At 42.1% G+C, this 16,175-nt stretch overlaps 1 protein-coding gene across 3 annotated transcripts in view; it reads left to right on the top strand.

The window, feature by feature from the left end:
• The first annotated feature begins 1,077 nt into the window (after nucleotides 1–1,077).
• The window catches only part of LOC111869652 (tensin-1), a 354,704-nt gene continuing 339,606 nt past the window's right edge, over nucleotides 1,078–16,175 (top strand). For all 3 annotated transcript variants that reach the window (XM_023861317.1, XM_023861321.1, XM_023861323.1), the window contains exons 1-3: nucleotides 1,078–1,160; nucleotides 7,516–7,624; nucleotides 10,066–10,103. In XM_023861317.1, coding sequence (XP_023717085.1) covers nucleotides 1,098–1,160; nucleotides 7,516–7,624; nucleotides 10,066–10,103 — 210 coding nt within the window. In that variant the 5' untranslated portion in view covers nucleotides 1,078–1,097. The remainder of the gene's footprint in view (nucleotides 1,161–7,515; nucleotides 7,625–10,065; nucleotides 10,104–16,175) is intronic.

The following is a 16,175-nucleotide window of genomic DNA, read 5'->3' on the forward strand; positions in this document are numbered from 1 at the left end:
GGAAACTTCCAGATTTATCAATAGACAGCGCTAGTTCTCGGGCAGCCTTACATGCAACAGCCAGCCCGTCATGCTGCCACACACATAGTATTCATCGGTTCCGTTGCTGAGTGACAGCGCTTTGAGGTTAGGAGGCGGTGGAAGTTTGTGTGTGCGATGCAATTCAACTTGTAGTGTCCGGCTAGCAGGGACGTTGGCAAACAAAGACTTTAAGACAAATTATTTAGTAATAGACAAGAGAAATTGCACAGCAAGTTTTTTAAGGGGAATATTTTTAAGGTTAAGATGAATTGTACGTCCACATGTGCTATGAAATTCAGTCTGCATTATCCGTCTCTCAGATAAGAATTTAAATGGACATTTAAATAATTTATTTAGTGACCGAGGAAGAAGGAGTTTTGTAATTTATTCAGTGTAGTTATTAGCGTCAAGATCAGAGGATTGGCGAGGTCCTTCGATTCGACGCCTATGCATGGGGCGCACGTTGCAGGATGACAATATGGCGGTCATCTCTTCACTCTCTCTGTAGAAACAGCGTTGTCTAAAAGTAATATTAGGAACCTTAAACACGTAAATACAAATTTGAAGTCAACCAACACAAAAATATTACAGGCGGTTTATAAATATTAAAGAAAACTATAGTTTAATTGCGTTTTGAGTGAGCCAATAACGACGTTGCAGAAATTACTTTGCTTCGGGGCGTTTAGAATGTTCAAGTGTGTTACATCTGCCAACTTCCCGTAGTAACCGAGAAGAATCTCGCTTCATACTTGTGATATATCCATTTTCAGATACAGGGCTAAATGTATTTTATTTTTCTAAACGTTAGAAACTGTAATCTCTAACCACGAAGGAACACCACACAACTCTGAAGTTCCTTCGTGATGTATCCGGAAAACGTGTTTTCTCTCACACTGACAAGTATATTGGTGATATTTTGCAGACCACGGACTGAAAACCACAGCTGTATGATTAATTGAAGTGGGAAACTTGCATCTGTTCTGTGAGTGACTGAGACACTATCGTAAGTGGTCGACCTCGAAGAATCGATTTCTGTCGGTGTGTGTGTGTGTGTGTGTATAGCGCAAGTGGGATTGATGATAATGCGCAGTGCCATCTCGTGGGAGAGCCTCAGCAGTTCCTGCAAGGAAAGCGACGCGGTGAGTCATTTGTGAAAGACGGAAGAGGGAATAGCAGTGTTGGAACGCGAAAACGAGAGTCACGTGATATGTCTGCAGGAACATGCACTGTGACAAAATAACAAAGAAGAGCATTTCTTAAAGAACCTTGGGTTAAACGAGACTTGAATTTTTCACAGTGAATATTTAGATTTTGGTATTCTGGGTTGTAACACCGTGTAGTCTGGTAGATGATTACGAACATTTCGGAGGAACTTTTTTATTAGTTCGCTTAGTGAGGGGTGGAGTCCAACTGGGTCCACTCGGTACATCGGCCACTGATTGGCCTATTGTAGCCTGCCCCGGGTGATTATGATGATGGAGAATTTGGTGGAATGAAGTTTGGCAGGGGAAACCGCAGAACTCGGAGAAAACCCGCCCCAGCGCCACTTTGTCCACCACAAATCCCACTTGACCAGACCCGGGATCGAACCCGGGCCGACGCGGTGGGAAGCCAGGGACTTCCTCACTCCACCTACATAGAGCAAGGAGGTAGCATGTCCCTATCCACTTACCACACTGCACGGTGTCACAATAAGGAAGACTACCATCAGCATCCGGTAGTTGTCACTGCTGACGTTAGAGGGACAAGGAGAAGGATGTCGAGTGTCTGTAGAATGAGCTATTCGTAAATGAAGTTTGCTTGTCGGAAATCTAAAATGATCCAAGTTTTGCATTTTGGTTCTTTATATCTCTTCTTTGTTTATTTAAGAGAGTTTTTAATACACTAGACTATACAAAATGTCCGTAAAATATTTATTTTATTATAGTGAAAATCAGAAATTTAATGGTTGTTAGGTTCAGGTTGTAAAGTTTTCTTTTAAATTCCTCTTTCATTTGTCCCTTGAATTCGAAGTGTTGCCGCTGTGACACTTCCTCGCGCTTCGCTGACAGCGGTGTCCTGCACAAGAAGAATCCATAAAGTCTATTACTCCAATATATTGAGACTCTATTATAGGTACTCAGTAAGCCGTAAGCGACGAATAATGGGCCAGTTACTGAATAATAAATAGGAAATAATGTAGAAGGAAGTGGCCGTTGCGTAGTTTGAGATATGAGCCCTGATAGTGACTGGTGTGACTGAAGAAAACCGCGAAAACAAAGGTCACGATAGTCTTTAGGCCAAGATTTTAACTGGGATCCTCTAAGAATACCGATTAGAAGCGCTAGGCACTCGACGTCTAATTAATTGCTGACATATTGTATTGTATTGTATTGGAGAGGGTGGGTTTCCTCATGCACTTAGACCAACTGTTGCTCCATTGTGCGTCCCCCTATGATATTCTACCAGTCTCTATTCCCTACCGGTACTGGTGCATACCATCAGTCCCGACTCAGCCAGCGAGTTCGGCCTCTACTGGCTCAGTGGTATCTCGATGCTTCCCCCATCTACCAGAGGCGTTAGAGACTACTGCTGGGCGGGAAAAAGTGCTGATATATACTCTAATCTTAACACTTGCTGGGTGAGGGAGGAAGGGACTGACAAGGGGACAGGGATGCAAACAGACCTACGTGCTGTGTATAGCATTAGTTCAGAACATACTGGCCACTAGCATACTTGTGTACTACACTAAAGGAATTAGTGTATGTATCTCTACAGTGCAAAGCATGTCAGCAGTGAAACTGATACTAACAACAGTAATATTGTGCCTGATGAAGACAGTGACGTGGAGCTTGCACAGCAACTATATAGTATTAGTTAATGTTCTGGCTCAGGGCCGGTCTAGAAAACCGAAATTAACGGCCGTGGGGATTCGTTGCGATTATCACGCGACATCCTCTATCCGTTAGAGCTGCCATTAACTTCACCAACAAGCGGTGGTCGCTCAGTCGGTATAGTTCGCTTGCGGACTGAAACCACGGAGTTTAGTTTTTATTTTTATGTTATACCTGCCTATCACAGTAGTCGCGAGGTCTAAGGCATGAACTGTCTTCTCCCGCTCGAACACTGGAGCCGTGGGTTCGAATCCCACTCCAGGCATGGATGGATAGCGGTCTTGCGACGGGTTGAACCTCTGTCCAAGGAGTCCTACTGACTGTATATAGGATTAAGAATCTTAAAAGCGGCCAGGGTACAACAAAGGGCTGTAGAGCCGTAGATGGATAGATAGGTAGGTAGGTAGGTAGGTGGGGGGGTGGGGTGGATGGATGGATGGATTATACCGACCTGGCTTGCGAGAGTCATGGATAATCATGCTAAACCTAAGAACAGACGGTCCCTCTCTCGGATTTGAACTGGATGCCCCCCGGAACCACGCCAGACACATCCTTTCTCTGAAGTACAATTTTGTACTATATTAATATAACCTCGAGGGCATTCAGCTTCCTTTCTCAGAGCTTAATGCTATTTAAAAAGTGAAATGCAAACAAGGGCTGGCACGAAGATGGGACGGTAGACAACTGTTGGTGGAAGATGTAGAGGTACTCCCAAATAACCTGTTTCAGTGCCATTTTGGCGTCAACATATGGCAAGTGGTCTGCTCTAGGATTCAGTCCTATCCTCCCAGTCAAGAAAGTGAGGTCTAACGGGCAGAATTATGACACAGCCACAAATCGCAGTCCCCTCGGTATTCTGGGTGTCACGAGTCACGGGTTGCCAAACGCTAAGACAATGTGTAAATGTTTATGGATTGTTATATGCTGTCCCCGCCTTATGCAGCTCGACAGGTGATGTCCTGCTGTCCGGGGAAGGTGACGCATATGCAAACATGTCCGTAGGTTGCACTGTGTGCTCATGGTTATTTAAATGAGTGTCTAGTGGGGCCTCAGTGGGGAGGAGCTCTGGAAGTGTAAGACATGTGCTCCAAATTATAGAAGAGAAACACAGGATTTCCTAAATATTTCTCTTCTTCTTCTTCTACCTTGACGGATTAGTGTGTCTGGCCTGTTCCCACTCAGAATTAATGGATGAAATTATTAATGGTATTGAGAGTTGGTAGGACCCCTTGGATGGATGATCAGTCTGTCGCAAGACCGCTGCCTACACAGGCAAACACAATCGCAGAATAAACGCATACAAACACCCATACCTTGAGCGTGATTCGAACCCATGGACCCACTGTTTGAACGGAAGAGGATATTTCGTGCCTTAGGCCGCACGGTCGCTATAATCGGCTTTCCAAAATCTTATGTTTATTCTTTTGCTTACTATGTATTTCTCTGTATGTATTTATTGCAGTTAAGTCTGTTTTCACAAAGCACAATAACAACGATAACAGATCGAAACCTGATTGAGGAGGAAATTAAGAGGCGATTGAATTCGGGTAATGGTTGCTACCATTCAGTTCAGAACCTTTTGTCTTCTCGTCTGCTGTCCAAAAACATAAAAATTATTTTGCCTGTAGGTCTGTATGGGTGTGAAACTTGGTCTCTGACATTAAAGGAGGAACATAGACTGAGGGTGTTTGAGAACAGGGTGTTGAGGAGAATATTTGGACTGAAGAGAAATGAAGTGACAGGAGGTTGGAGAAAACTGCATAATGAGGAGCTTCACAACTTGTACTCTGCTCCAAGTATAATTATAATGATCAAGTAAAGGAGGATGAGGTGAGCAGGTCATGTAGCACGAATGGGGGAGACGAGGAATGCGTATAGGATATTGGTGGGAAAGCCAGAAGTAAAGAGACCACAGGGAAGAGCAAGGCGTAGGTGGGTGGACAATATTAGAGTGGATCATAGAGAGATAGGATGGGATGGTATGGATTGGATAGATCTGACTCAGGATAGGGACCAGTGGAAGGCTCTTGTGAACACGGTGATGAACCTTCGGGTTCCATAAAATGCTGGGAAATTCTTGAGTAGCTGCAAAATTGGTGGCTCCTCCAGAAGGGCTCAGCTCCATGAGTGAGTAAGTAAGTAAGTAAGTAAGTACAATGTCATTAATATATACATGTATCAAGAAGGGCTCAGCTCCATGAGTAAGTAAGTAATGACGATATGAAATCTGATACAAGGCTTCAGAGCCGGTCACGGTAGTCGAGTGGTCTAAGGCATGTATTGTCTTCGCTCGCTCGGAAGCCGGGATCTAGGGTTCGAATCCCACACAAGACATAGATATTTGGTATTTGTATGTGTTTATTTTGTTTGTGTTGTCCTGTGTTTAGGTAGAAGCCTTGAGACGAGCTTATCACTCATCCAAGGAGTCCTACCGTCTGTGAAAAATGATAATGAAACTGAAAAATCAGAGGCCAGAGCCCAAGGGGTCTGTAGAGCCAGCGAAAAAAAAAACACGGCTTCAGTAATGGGCAAGAAAAGAATGCAAAATACGATCTACTGCGAAGAACAGGGATCTGAAATGGTGCCATTGAAGAGAGGGATAGAATATGGAATTTGAGGATTTCGTAACAGTAAGAATTACTTGATCGTGTTCTTCCGGACTGACGTTTCGTAGTTTCGGAGGAATATACTATTTCCATGCCCAGGAATGACTAGGGCTGTAAGCCAGAAAACCGCAATAAAATTCGTGAGAAATGGATCAACGTTTATGTGTTTGTCATATACTTGGGATCGTCACTGGCACCTGTATTTCCAAATTTGACCACAGATCGAATAGTCCGAAATTCCCTACCTTCTATCATTTTATGCGTTCTTCCTGGAAAATGCATATAACGAGCCCGTAATTAGATTGAGTATGCCCCTCTATATGTTCCTTCTATGTTAATCCCCGATCTATTCTTCCGAAATGTCTGTGAACGGAATACACGGAGAAAACAGAACACTTTAAAATATTATGTATTTCCAAAACGTGTACGCTCTTCCTGTCTGTCCCAGCGAACGTGCCGGTGTATGTTGCGTGCATCAGGAACAACGATAACCCGACACTAGCGCCGATGAGTCTGTACATATATGTATATATGTATTTTCGATATCGAAATAATGGCGGTTTGCTGAAGACGATGTAACGCACGCAGCAAATTGGTGGTTAGGCCTATGCAGCCACTAGACTCATCTTGAGCCTAATCCAGTCCAAACCGTCACTCTCTCTTTCATTAAGATAGGTCTGAATGTTATCCTTCCATCTATTTATAGGTCTCGGAAGGGTCCAGTCAGGTTTTCAGTTTAAAATTCTGAATGAATTTTTATCTCTGTCATGCCTACTACATGTCCTATCCAGGTGTGATCACTGTAATAATACTTGGGTAAGGGATACAGTATGGAGTTCCTCAAGTGTAACTTCTCCTGGTAGCCTTCTACATCTTCCGCCTTGGGCGCAAATGTCCTTCCTCAGCTTCCTGTTCTGAAACACCCTCGAACTACGTTCTTTCCTCAGGATAAATGACGAAGGTGAGTTCCTACACAGAACAACAGGTAAATTTGATCTAATTAACTTTGACCTTGGTAGCAGTGCTTCAGAATTTGGGAATATTTCTTTTTAATTTTGTGGGGTGGGACGAGACTGAGTCCACTTGGTACGTCGACCACTAATTGACGTGTTGTACCAGCCCCGGATGGAGCATTTGGTGCAATTAGAATTGGCAGGGGAAATAGAAGTACTCGGAGAAAACCTTCGCCAGTGCCACTTTGTCCACCACAAATCCCACATGACCGGGTCTGGGATCGGTCCCGGGACGCCGTGGTGGGAAGCTGGCGACTAACCGCCTGAGGTATGTCACTGCCCAGAGTATACGAACAGGTATAGCTTCTGTAACCTTAAGTGAGACACCTACAATTGCTTGAATGATTTTTATAGAAGAGTTATACCTATCTGTTTGTATGACTGTAGTATGAGTGGGTACAGCTGTATTTATATTAGACGCGCAGTTGTATGCTAAATTAAAAATGTAATTTTTCTGAGGGACAACTTGTAGATGTGAAGTTATGACCTTAATTGGTTTAATTTGCCAGTTGGACTGTTTGCGTAAACTTCGTCAGTGCGATATGTCGGGGTCACAAATTCATTTTAACTGGAAGGGAAGTATTTGTTTATTGCATTCTGTAAATGACTTTACTAAACACAAGGGAGAGATATCCAATTTCTTACCGAGGGCCTCATCACTTTGCTTATATCATATATATCAAACGTCGTTTAATTTTAGATGTACATATGCCTGCTGAATAACCGGCCAGTCTTCTGGGATGTCAGGCAGCAGATATTGACAGACAGGTATCAACGTTTTGGAGGGACTTGAAATTGAGACATCCGGTTCTTCTGAAACGATGGTGCCTATCTAAAAAAATATACGTCACATTCCAGAATCCCTTAATGCTGATATTCACTGCGTGGGATAATTGAATCTACTATAAGAGCTTAGAGGACTTCAAACCTACAAATTATTTGTGTCTTGTATTGTTGTGGGCTTTTCTCTCTTCTTACATGAGGTTCTGTTTGTGATTACAGCCCGAAGCGGACACTCAAAGCCACACATTCCGATGCAAAGTGTTCAAGAGACCGCGCCCTTGCAATCTGTGTCACCAGCCCATCCACCACCAGGGTAGCTGTTGTCGAGGTAAGTTGCATACTGAATGTTTCTGGACGTTATCCATTGTCCTGTTTTTATTGAATACACGACGTCTCAAGCATGATTCTGTCTCCGTTTTCAAGTAAAACCTACTCAGTTGGACCCAATCGATATAGCTACTTCGTATCTCTGGACACCTGCACCGACACAAAGATGAAGTATAGAAGCTAAACGCAACACAAACCATCTGTGAGAGCTAAGACAAAACATTAAAATATTAACAATTTTACATGTGTGAGGCTTTGCACCAGAGAACGATCACGATAGAAGTCATCTCTGGATATATGACTTCTGTTCTGATAGTTCTCTGATACAAGGCCTCATACGTGTGGAGTTTAAATAATTTAAATGTTTTGTCTTAGCTCTCGCAGATGATTTGTGCTGTGCTTGGCTTGTATACTTTATCTTTGTGTCGGTGCAGGTGTCCGGAGATAGGAACTAGCTCTATCGATTTCGTTTTAGGTTTTACCTGAAGACGGATGCAGAATATATAGAACCCAGTGTCCGAAATATTGTGTTTTAAATGAAAAACAGGTAAGAGGTAAAGTTGTCCCCGTGCTCAGCGAATTAAGCACTACACCATGAAGGCGTATAGGGGAGTGGATGTATAGATCCACATTTTTTTTTACCTCGGCACTAGCTTGAGGTGAGTGGTCTGCTTCAGGGCCTTGCCACCTTACCCCCGTGGAAACAGGTCCTGGTATCCATTGGATAGGAGGTTGGGTGAACTCCAAAGCCGGTATTTACAATTTGGAGAAGAGAAAATTCTTCACCCTACCGGCACTCGAACTCTGACCCCCCAGCCCATAGCCAGTTGCTATGCTGGCTGCGCTACCATGGCTCCTCAGACAAAAACAGGGCAATGGATAATGTCCAGAAACATAATATTTGTATTGATATACCATTGTGACAAACTTTTAAATCTTATATACTAAACGTTCTTGAAATACTTCTGTAATACCCGCTGAAAATACTGCTAAATTCCTTAGTTCAGTGATTTCATCGAGGTGTTCGTTCTCTGATGATGGAAGCAGATAATCCTCTCACAGAGACATACTTAAAGCTGGCTTTAATATCGAAGATATGAAAACATGCACATTTGTTATCGACTGGAGCGTCGGAGCAAATTGACGAGTAACTCCATCTGTCAGAGTCTGAGAGTAACTACGTCCTCTGTGAGCGCAAGAATAAAACTAGAATTGTCTTTTATGCATAAGATTAATATTTCTTTTGTTAAATTTTGTTTGAAGGTCGATGATATTGTGGCTTCAAGTGGGGAGAATATTTCGCTTGAGCATTACGTAGGACGTGTGGGAGTGAAGCATATATTTATATATTTATTTATTTACTGCAATTGGGCTTATGCCCGGTGGCAGTGTTTACAAAAACGGACATACATTCAACAAAGATACATCACATACGTCTCAAGAAAAATCACATACGTCTCAAGAAACATCACATAGTCTCAAGTATGTTCCCTTTCAGTTAGTTATTTGAGGACGCCTTTAGTAACGGGACTACATAGCAGCTGTTTCCGTTAATTACAGCCGTTCGAGATAGCTATGTGTGTGATGAGTGTGAGTATACTCGATAAAGACAAAATGGAAGGAAGTAATGAGCACGAATTATAATTCCCACTGTTCATGACACGGCCATTTCACTTATTAAAACACGTAGACCGGAACTATGCAACCTGCAGTTGGGGGCTAGCTTGTTTATAACACAAAGTATATATACACAGCATAGTGATATACAGTAATTAAACTTTAAGGAAGCAATAACAGTATGATTAAGAAGTTAAATATACTCATGCATTAAAAATGAAATGGGAATTAGGATTGTAATCATATCCAAAACTCTTACCGCAGTGCTTGGACACTACTTGTATGGCTACTATATTGGCAAACATAAGGAGTGAATTATTAATATCCCCCAGAGGTATCCATGGCAACGAATTTATAACAGTCTCACTGTTACTTCGAATCACACATGAAGTCTTCTTTGCCCAGATGAATTCATTTCTTGCCATTTCTTCTCAATCACATCGACTCGACCCAATTCTCGAGTTCAAATGAACTCTTCTTCAACTGAGCTCTCTCAACTTCTAACTAACTCAAACGACTTTCTTTGTCACTTTATAACCCCTTAGCACGTATCATGCAGAAAACAAGCCTCTATTGTTAATGAGGCATGTTTACTGATCCGTTGCCAAGCAATGGACGTCCTATTTCGCTCGCGATTGCTTCCGCGGGAACGTGTTTACCGAGTTGTTGCCTAGCACTGGGTATTCACAGTATTAAATATGGGATTTGTTCCAGTGTACGAAGGCCGACATGAATTCTGTAGAAATCTTCACAATTGTTAACACGTTATAATCTGGATTGCTCTAATGAGCTTTGTATGCTAACCAGTGTTTCTCTCTGTTGCAGTGTGCAAGTACGTGTGTCACAAGGCCTGCGAGAACAAGGTAGGACATCGCTTCCATATGCATGTTGCAGAATATCTTCCATCTGCGCCACGATGTGCCGCCGTTGTGTTTACGTAACGCGACCCGTCTCTTGGAGATTTAAAATTATTCTTTACATGTATTAGAATGTGTAGTGCTCTCGATGAGCGGTTTGCAACTACAAGATTGTTCCAGTAACCTGTACTTGTTTCATTCTTAAGGCGCGTCCACATTACTCGTGCTAGTGTGACTTTCTATGCTCGCGAGTAATGTGGATGATATGACAAGTCACGAGACAAGCAAATTTTAATTTAAAAACTATAGCCAATAAATTAAAATACGACTACAGCCTATACACACTACTTGTAAATATACGGATCCTCACGCGCCGAAGCCTGGCGAGCAACTAAAGTAGTGTGGACGAAGATTTACGAGCACAAGTAAAAGCCAGACGAGTTTCCCGACGAGCACGAGCACGAGTAGTGTGGACGCGCCTTTACACACGACATGTTTACTCTTTCATAATTTCTAATTTAATATCTTAACATTACACGCCTGCGAGGAAATTACTTTTAAATTGTTCTGGTAAAGATAATTTTTATAGTGCCTTAAGAAAATCTAACGAACATTCGTTATGAAAACGCAGTTATTTTGTTATCAACCTTAAACGTTCTTTAAAAGAAAAAATAACAACGAAATCATTTGATTGAAATTTGGCTTTAGTTTCGTAACAAGTTTTACCACTAGAATGCTCTGCTATCCAGATGGATACTTAAAATAAAGTTCTTCAATTAAAAGAGCAAATAACAATTTCGGTATGATGTCATTATTTCAGCGGTTCACATGGAAGACAGCGGTATAACAGAATGTGATTCTATACACTTTAAACAAAATTCAACATAAATTTCTATACATTTCTTTTATTAACGTTAAAATTCGTAGGCTATAGTTTTCATTTGATTCATTAATTCTCCCGCTAATTAATTATTACACCTGTGTCACTGTAGCAATGCGTCAGTTACAGAGAATCGCTCACTTCCGTTGCGTATTCTTTATCGACATTAAGCAGTTAGAAGCTGAGGGTGAAATTTATAACGTGAAGGCTTTAGGAGATTTTCGAGGTTATATATTTTTCCAATAGTGCAGACTATAGGATATTGAACGATGCTTTCAATCGTAATGGTGGAATGAGTAACGATTGGAAAGGAAACGGAAGGAAGTGTTTGTGTTCTAATCGGGGAACGATCCCAGGATTTTCCTGGATTGACTGAATAATACCACAAAACCCTCAGTCGGTATAACAGTGTCGTGGCAGAGATTCGAACCGAGCGCTTACCGTATACAAGTTTAGAGTGTTACTTGTGGACCAACCCGTTCCATATTTCATTTATCCTTTGCTTTTGCTGCATAACGAATAAATTAAGAAGTCACGTGGTTCTGTTAGAGTAAAATAAATGGGTAATTAAATACCGGTATGTATAAGATTCAGAAGGCAAAATGTCACTTGAACTTTATTCAGACTCAGAGTAAATAAAAGTAATAATACATAAAGCTGTAGCAACTCACAATGACGTAAGTTCGCCTTAAATATTTAGAGTTACCAGAAATGCATATAATTATACTAACTTCATGCAACTGAGTCTAACTCATGAACTTCCAAAAAATTTAAGAAAACCCGAAGGTTCATTACCGTGTTCACAAAAGCCCTCCACTGGTCCCTATCCTGAGCCAGATCGATCCAGTGCACACCATCACATCCTATCTCTCTAATATCCATTTTAATATTGTCCACCCACCTACGTCTTGGTCTTCCTAATAGTCTATTACCTTCTGGCTTTCCCACCAATACCCTATATGCACCCCTTTTTTCTCTCCCATTCATGCTACGTGCTATCATATTCCTTGACTTGATTACTATAATTATACTTGGAGAAGAGTACAAGTTATGAAGCCCCTCATTATGCAGTTTTCTCCAACCTCCTGTCACTTAATCTCTCTTCGGTCCAAATATTCTCCTCAGCACCCTGTTCTCAAACACCCTCAGTCTATGTTCCTCCCGAGACCAAGTTTCACACCCATATAGAATCACAGGCAAAATTATAGTTTTTTTATATTCTGATTTTTACGTTTTTAGACAGCAGACGAGGAGACAAAAGGTTCTGGACTTAATAGTAACAAACATTACCCGAATTCTGTCTCCTCTTAATTTCTTTCTGAATCAGGTTTTGAGTTGTTATAGTCTTTTCCAAATATCTGAACTGTGCCACATTTTCGAAATACCTGTTACCTATCTTTATGTCATGATTTTGCCCTACATTTTGGTGACGAGACATCAACATATACTTAGTTCTCTGTGTTTATTTCTAGACCAACCTCCATTAAAATTCCAGAAATGCGTATATAATTCAAATTTGAAGAAGAAAATAAATCATTTCGAAGATTTTGACACAGATGGGAGTATAATATTTCTAAAAAACCTTAATACAACACGTTTTGGAGATGCAGGCTAAATTCGTCTGTTTCATAACAAAATCCTTTACAAGCTTAGAAATAAACTTTCGGTTTTGGCAGAATACACGGAATTTCTTTATTATCTAGACGAATATTCGCTCTCCAAGGTGAACTATATATACTCCATGGGCTTAGTTAAGGGCATAATATACGAATTTCTTCAGTTGAAGGCCAAGTTTTATTGTAGTTTGGCTTTCTCTTCGGAGAGGATCTGCAGTCCTTCAGATTGACCCACACGCGAAAGGAAAATCTCTTTACCCCAACCTTAAATCCTCTTTGTCCAGTTCACTTCAGCAATGGAGGGATAACGGAAGTGAACAACTCTAGCCTGTGAGCCGTTGAGATCATGAGATGTGGATTAAGATGAACTGTAGATAAGCACGAATAATCCTTGCCACTGAAACGCATTCTGTCGTTTGTAGGAAGTTGTATACTGGAAATTCCTCTCTCCAATGTTTACTGGTTATTCTCTGAGCTGTTGTGGCGGTAGAAAAGGTGAAGCAATGGAAAGGAATTGTGAGCTTACCGAGTTCTGGGAACGAAGTAAATAGAAACAGGTCTTTGTAATTGCATTCAAACGACTGTGGGTTTCTAGGAAATACTAGGATCTACAGTGAACCTAGACAAATAAATGTTTAAGACGCCGAATTAGTGCAACTTTTCATGACATTAATTTTTGGACTTTCGAATTTTTTAAAAAACATGTCCGCTGATAAATGTACTGAGTTTTTTTTTTTGTTGAAAGATTTTAAGAGAAGAAAATTGCTTGACAGACTTAACAAGTAAAAAGGCAAAATTGCCCCTGTGCGTAATTACTTAATTAAGCACTATGCCATGAAAACATGTGGGGGTGTGGAGGTATAGCTTCATCATTTTTTGACCTGTCTCTGAATGGAGATGAGTAATCAGTTTCAGACCCTAGCCGTTTTGCCTCCGTTACCCTTTGGATAGGAGGCCTCTTGGGCCCAGGGTTGGTCTGGACGCTGTGGAGAAGGGAAAAGCTTTCCATGCCGGGAATCAAATCGGGACTGCCCAACTCGTAGCTCGTCTCTATACCGACTGAGCTATCCCCACCCCTGACTTAACAGGTAGAAGGAGAAGTATTATTGAAATGGATTTTAAAGAAATATATGTTGAAATATGAACAGGAATCATCTGGCTCAAGTTAGGATCCGGTGGTAGGCCATTGTAAACACGGTAATAAGCCTTTGGGATCCATAACTTTTTCACCAACTGAGCTACTCTTAGCTTCTCTATAAGGACACCCTCTGAGAACGGTGCAAGCTTGTTAAGCTAGTGAAATCGAAGTTGCCTTATCACTTCTAGCGCCGTGCTCATGCGACAACCGCACTAACGCGCCAGTGAGACAGTGTAGAATACTGAGTAGGCTGTACTGTTAAGAGTGGTTGCTTAACCAGCTTCATAACGTGCTCGGTTACAATCGGTCTGGAGGCTATATATTTTGTTGCCCGTAAACGTGAAGAACACGGCCTTATTGGTTGTAATGCCTTGTAGTTCCGAGACAACCCTGCTTGGTGCGTCGGCCACGAATCGGCCTATTGTACCAGCCCCGGATGACGTATGAATATTGATCATTTATTGGAATGAGAATTGGCAGACAAAACCGAAGTACCAGGAGAAAAACTGTCGCAGTGCCACTTCGTTCACCACAAATCCCACATGAGCTGACCTGGTTTCGAACCCGGACAGCCGTGGTGGGAAGCTGAGCTGTGGCATGACCAAATGGAAGCCTTAACAAATATACGGACATACTAAAGAGTTGCATATTCTGGGATGTAACGTCCGTTGAAATTAAACTGACGTTTCGGAGGGACATGTCGCCTCCATCTTCAGGGTTGATGAGTAAGCAAAGAAAGAGAGTAGCTTGAAGCAGGCAGCAATGTCAGTGAACGGAACGGATTTCACAGTGTTAACTTGTATATCCCAGAAGACAGAACTCTTCATAACCACTGCTATGGGAACCTCACGGCCTGCACAACCTTACTGTCATCTCGTTGTTATGGCAGTTTTCGAAACAGTAGCTCACTCTTCAGCTTCACACGGGAAGACAATTTGGGAAAAGTATGCTTGTTCCCCCACCCACCCTTCTTCTTAGTCAGTTGGCCTTTTCCATCGGATAACATCCGCTCCACAACCCCACACTAACTCCCCTTGCGAGATATGTATATCGGTTCACTTCCCCCGTCATTCACCCTGAGGATAGTGGCTGAAACCTACACCGAAGCGTCAGAACCACTTCAATATATCATGCGGCTAAATCCAAAATGCAGAAATTATGTGATTTTAACTTGAATTCGGGCGTTAACCGGTTATCTCGGCTTTCCTGAACGAGATTTGAGGTTATCACAATTGTGACACCCTGTAGTCTCATAGAGTGTTCCAAATGCTTAGGAAAATATTACTACCGTCATGTGCAATCTACACTGAAGATGGAAGCAACAGGTTCTCTGCAGATGATGGCAAAATTAGACAAAACTACAGAGTGTCAAATCCAATATGACAGCAATCTTCGGTTTACCCACATTTTCGTGGTTTTGTTTAGCTTTCTGAGCTGTGACAGCTTCCTTCCACAGCCTTTTCAATTCACCATTCACAGTCGTGACCTATGAGGATGAAGATTTAGCGTTATCGATTGTACTGCCGATTCGATTAGATATCGTACCATGTACTCGGTCGGTACAGCGACGGGCTACAGACTAGACAGCCGAGGAATTGGGGTTCCATTCTTGGCAGAGGTAGGATATTTTTCTCTTCACTACAGCTTCCAGACCGGCTCTAAAAACGACCCAGCCTCCTATCTAATGGGTAACGGGTGGTCTTTCCTCGGAGGTAAAGCGGTCGGGGCTTCAACCTAACTATTCACCTTCATATTCGCATAATGGGGGGTGGAGTCCAGTTGGGTCCACTTGGCACGTCGGCCACTGATTGGCCTATTGTACCTGCCCCTGGTGGTTATGATGGAGAATTTGGTGGAATGAAAATTGGCAGAGGAAATAGAAGTACTCGGAGAAAACCTACCCCAGCTCCACTTTGTCCACCACAAATCCCACTTGACCAGACCCGTGTTTGAACCCGGGCCGCCGCGGTGGGAAGCCAGCGACTAAACGCTTGAGCTATGGCGCTGCCTTCACCTTCATATAGTTTCAAGATTAATAATACATGGATATATACCTCCATTCCCCGTACGCCTTCATAGCTTGGCGCTTAAAGAAGCATTTTCGCAAATGTATCTTGATTTTGCCTGTACCTTCACTATAATTACTCGTATATCTCTTTGGTTTGTGACAGTAATACCCAAGTGCATTGAAGCACTGGGCTGTTTTCTTTCCGTGACAGCCGCCTCTCAACGCGTCACGTACGACAGAATGGATTCACAATGACAGAATGAGATATGACATGGCGATATGGATCTTGGTGATGACAGCGGGTTTCCCGCAATTACGTGGACACAAGGTGGAAAACGTGCATTTTTGAATTCCCCACACGGGGCACCGTATGTTGTGGCTTTCTTTTTCTATAAATTTATGAACGTCAATTTTTTCTGAGAGAAACAGGAATCCT

The sequence above is a fragment of the Cryptotermes secundus genome, unplaced genomic scaffold (assembly GCF_002891405.2).
Source record: "Cryptotermes secundus unplaced genomic scaffold, Csec_1.0 scaffold986, whole genome shotgun sequence".
Taxonomy (NCBI): Eukaryota; Metazoa; Arthropoda; class Insecta; order Blattodea; family Kalotermitidae; genus Cryptotermes; species Cryptotermes secundus.